At 48.6% G+C, this 4,609-nt stretch overlaps 1 protein-coding gene across 1 annotated transcript; it reads left to right on the top strand.

Moving 5' to 3' along the window:
• The first annotated feature begins 272 nt into the window (after positions 1-272).
• CITED2 (Cbp/p300 interacting transactivator with Glu/Asp rich carboxy-terminal domain 2) lies at positions 273-2,194 on the top strand. The gene is made up of 2 exons (XM_057407224.1): positions 273-589; positions 1,291-2,194. The coding sequence occupies exon 2, from the start codon at positions 1,298-1,300 to the stop codon at positions 2,030-2,032; it is 735 nt and encodes a 244-aa protein (XP_057263207.1). The 5' UTR covers positions 273-589; positions 1,291-1,297; the 3' UTR covers positions 2,033-2,194.
• Positions 2,195-4,609: the final 2,415 nt, after the last annotated feature.

Below are 4,609 nucleotides of genomic sequence, written 5' to 3' on the forward strand. Positions count from 1 at the left end.
CGCCACTAGCGGTCGGGGCGTGAGGAAGCCCGGCGGTGCCTGGCGAGAACGGACCAGAGGTGGGTGAGGGGCTGTGGGGGTGCTGCCCGCTGAAGAGCCCCGCTTTGTTCTCGGGGGAGCAACCTACGAACACATGTGTGGCCCAGCTGAGAGGAGCGGCGTGCTGGGTGCCTCCCTGAGCCGCCGTGCCCCTTCTCGCGTGTCACTTTGCACGCGTGTGCCCCTGCCTGTGTCTGTGTGCGTGTGCGCGCTGGGTGCTGGGCTTGGGGCTGGGTTTGGTGGGGTTTTTTTCCTTTCCTTTTTTTTTCCCCTCGCTTGCTCCAGGTTTTACTTCTGGTTGCCTGTAAGGGTTTTGCTCCTCCCTTCTGAAATCCTATATTAGCCGTGGCCAAAGCCGTGTAAGAAACACAGCTCATTGTTGGCAAGTGCCGATGAGCCTCGCAGAGGAGTGAAGCGCAGCGCAGCGCCGGGGCTGCGGCAGCGACCACCGCTCCGGGGAGGGAGCCGGGGCCGCCCTCTCTATGCTGGGTGACTTCTGCTAACCGATTTCACCGCCACCTTCGAAGCAAGAGGAGGAAGAAGCCGGGAGGTGAGTGCGGCGTTCTCGTAGCTGATGCTGGGTGTCCCTTTTGTGTGCAACAGGAAAAATGTGACTGTTTAAACACGCGAGGAAAGGTGTTTCCCGGCTGCCCGGCTCTGCCTCCTTATCTGTGCGTAACCGTTTTTTTTTTACCAAAATAATTTGGACTCCATTCCAAAAGTTGCCGGCAGCGGCTAGGTGGGACTTGCCAATTCTTCGCCTTGTTACCCGCAAGTTGGCGAGCGTGCCGCGGAAACCTACCGCCTTCCCCGCCGGAGAGGGGTCTCGGCCGGCTCCTGCCCTCGCGGGGTGGCGGTGGTGGCGGCCCGTGCTAGGGTACGGTATAGCACGATACGGAACGGCACCGCTCCGCGCCGGTGGGTGCTGGACAACTTGGAGCGAGTGGGAAGCCGTGTGTTGCTCGCCGGATTAGCGGAGGGGACCGGCATCTGCTCCCCGTTTATTTTTCCCTTTGTACTGTACGGTAGAGCCGCGGTAGGAGATTTTTTTCTTCCTTTTTTTTTTTTTTTTTTTTTTTTTTTTTTTCCCTCTGTCCCACCGAGAAAGAGAGGACGGCGAGACCGGAGAACTGCTCCTAGAGCCAGGCAGATGCAGCCGGGCCGGGAGAGGGCAGTTGACTGCATGGCTGAATGGCTAGATGGATGTCCGAGGGTGTATTTTCTTAATGTATTCACACGCTAACTTTCCAGGTGGGCGATGGCAGACCACATGATGGCCATGAACCACGGGCGATTCCCGGACGGATCCGGAGGGCTGCACCACCACCCCGCGCACCGGATGAGCATGGGGCAGTTTCCCACCCCCCACCACCACCAGCACCAGGCGCCGCCGCCACCGCAGCAGCAGCACGCCTTCAGCGCCCTAATGGGCGAGCATCTCCACTACGGTGCTGGGAGCCTGAACGCGAGCGGCGGGGGGAGGCACGCCGTGGGGCCGGGCAGCGTGAGCGGAGGGCACCCGGCTGGCAGCCTGGCTCCCGCCGCCCGCTTCGGCGGCTCCCAGTTCCTGGCCCCCCCCGTCGCCAGCCCGGGAGGGCAGCTGAGTGCCAGCATGCAGCTCCAGAAGCTGAACAACCAGTACTTCAGCCACCACCCTTACCCCCACAGCCACTACATGCCGGACTTGCACCCCGGCAGCCACCAGCTGAACGGCAGCAGCCAGCAGCATTTCAGGGACTGCAACCCCAAGCACGGCGGCGGCGGGAGCAGCGGGAGCGGGCTACCGCCTGCCGTCCCCCACGTCCCCGCAGCAATGCTGCCGCCCAATGTCATAGACACTGACTTCATCGACGAGGAGGTCCTCATGTCCTTAGTCATCGAAATGGGGCTGGATCGCATCAAGGAGCTTCCCGAGCTGTGGTTGGGACAGAACGAATTCGACTTCATGACAGACTTCGTTTGCAAACAGCAGCCCAGCAGGGTGAGCTGCTGATTCATTTAAAACAAACAAAGGACTTTCTATCGGTGCGAATGAAAACATTCCCCTAGACACGGTGTCTCACTTTTCGGGGCTTGAAAAGGTGAGAATCTGGAAAGCAAGAGTCAACTATGCGCTTGTATAAATTCCCTTTTTTTTTTTTTTTAATTGCTGCCACTTTTTTTTTTTTTGTAGCTTTGACATTCACATCCCCTCCCATAGCCATAATTTCTAGCTGTTACCTTTTTATATTGGTTGCCCCCCCTTCCCCTCCTTGTTCTCTTAATTTCCTTGCAGTAACATGCCCATAATTCCCACAGTGCTGAACCGTTAGACATTAATCTTGGCAAATTGCTTAATCTGGTGGATTTTGTAAACGATGATTTCCAACAACTTGAACCACATTCAAATTCTGAGTGAACAGGGACAAAAAAAACCCTGCATTAGTTGGTTGCATGAACTTTGAAGGGCAGATCCTACTGCACAAATGCTGCCATCTTGCTTAATTCTTAACTATGCATTGCAGTGCAGACCAATAATTTATTTTATCTTTTTTTCCAATATGCTAAACTGGAAGCTTAACAGATGTGGGCCAAACCTTTCCAGATCAGGACAAGTAATACTATTACTTAAAAAGTCTACTACCATTCCCCCTCCCCCATATATGTACAGACAATAATATGGTGTGGATGGAATGTTGACTAGTGGCAAACATTTCACAGATTTTTTTTTTTAATTATTATTATTTTGTTTCCGTCTTCAGCGTTTTGACACTGTGCTAATATAGTTTATTCAGTACATGAAAAGATACTACTGTGTTGAAAGCTTTCAGGAAATTTTGACAGTATTTTTGTACAAAACATTTTTTTGAGAAAATATTGTTAATTTATTCTATTTTAATTTGCCAATGTCAATAAAAAGTTAAGAAATGCTTTAGTTTTTCTAGAAGTCATTTACCAGTATTTTTCTTCAAAACTCTTCCCCGCTGCCCCTGGTGAGTAGAACATCTATCTGTACAACCATGTTAGTGTGCAAAAAGACATTCCAAAATAGAAGGTACACTACACCCATATATATGTCATGGTGAACTTGGTAGGTGAGTGGGATTTAAACATACAGCATAAAGCCTCATACGTAACGTTGTAATATGCCTGTCAGTGTGGTTTTATGAAAAATAAAGTTGCCAAGGCGCAACTTTTTTGTGACTTGCCAACATACTTGCTTTAAATGTAGTTGTCCAGAGTTATGATGCATAAAGTATTTATTATATTTATCTATTAAACTTGTAATTTTATAAATCTGCTTTCATTTATATAGTAGACTTTGTTCTTTTGTATATTTGTTCTCACCTGGAAGAGCTATGTAAACAGATCAAGTTCTGTACAAGTACCTGTAACTTGGGAAGAGAGGGTGGGGGTGTCGTCCTGTCCCTCTTGCCTTGCAGGGCTAAAACAGGAGATTGCTGCATCAATCCAGCTCTGCATCACACCAGAACCAATTGTGTTTAATTTCCAGTGACCTGGGAGAAGGAGAATATATCGTAAAAGTATTCCACCGTGGGACATCTCTGACCCCTCTCTCCCAGAACTTGGGACCAACTGAAGCCACCGATACAAATCCATACGGGTCTACTTTAAATATTTGGGAGAAAAATGCCCATTATCATAAGGCGGTTGACATCTTGCTCCTTTAGTGCCAATGGTTACAGCCTTCTGCCCCCCCCCCCCCGGCCTTTGGTAAAGCTCCTGTACAAGTTATTACTTAAGTGAGGACTGTGGGATCAGGACCCTAATAATACATGTAATCCCATTTAGCCTTGCTTCCCAGGTTCAATACAGGGGTGATAACACCGTGCTTTCTTTCTGCTTACTTTTTCAGCCACATCTTCTGATTTATTAGTAAGAAAGCCAGCATGGTGGATGTAGTTAAATTTTAAGCCTGGGAATGTAAATAGGGGAGGATATTGCCACACAATGGGAGTGTAAATAGCAGTGTTTTGAGTCAAGCTGGGAAATCAAACTGATGACTATTGCTAAAATTGTCCCAGCTGGTGAGAAAAGTGATACTTGGCCTTCTTTGCCTTGCAGACACAAAGCAGCTAATATGTTTTATGAATGTAAGTAAATAAATGCATGCTTGTATCAAAGTCTTAGCAAAAGTAGACAGAAGGAAGTGCTTCCACACCTGGGAAAATCTTATGACAAGATGTTCTCTGCAGGCAGTAACAGCCTGTTCTTAGACAACTCTCAGCACCCAAGAATTTGAAAAAGTCAACCTGATTTCAGCCAGGGATTGCTGACGTTTTTGTGACAGTAAATTTAACATCGAATGTCAGTGAATCATAACTTACCGACTCGCCAATAACAAAGGAGTGATTAGAAGAATACAGCTGTAGCCATTCCCCAACTTGCCACTACAAAAATACTTTTCCCACTTTATGTCTGTTTGATCTGCATGCGTTGCATTGCCCTCTTCTGCTGGAGTTTGGGAGGGTGAATTTTCTGATTCTAATCAACTTCTTATAAAACAAACTACCAAATTATGTGCATACCAAATTGCAGAGATGTTTAAAGCCTGTAGGATCTCCTAAAC

The sequence above is a fragment of the Pezoporus wallicus genome, unplaced genomic scaffold (genome assembly GCF_028554395.1).
Source record: "Pezoporus wallicus isolate ANWC-B61680 ecotype Strahan unplaced genomic scaffold, APGP_CSIRO_Pwel_v1 contig_3817, whole genome shotgun sequence".
NCBI classification, from domain to species: domain Eukaryota; kingdom Metazoa; phylum Chordata; class Aves; order Psittaciformes; family Psittacidae; genus Pezoporus; species Pezoporus wallicus.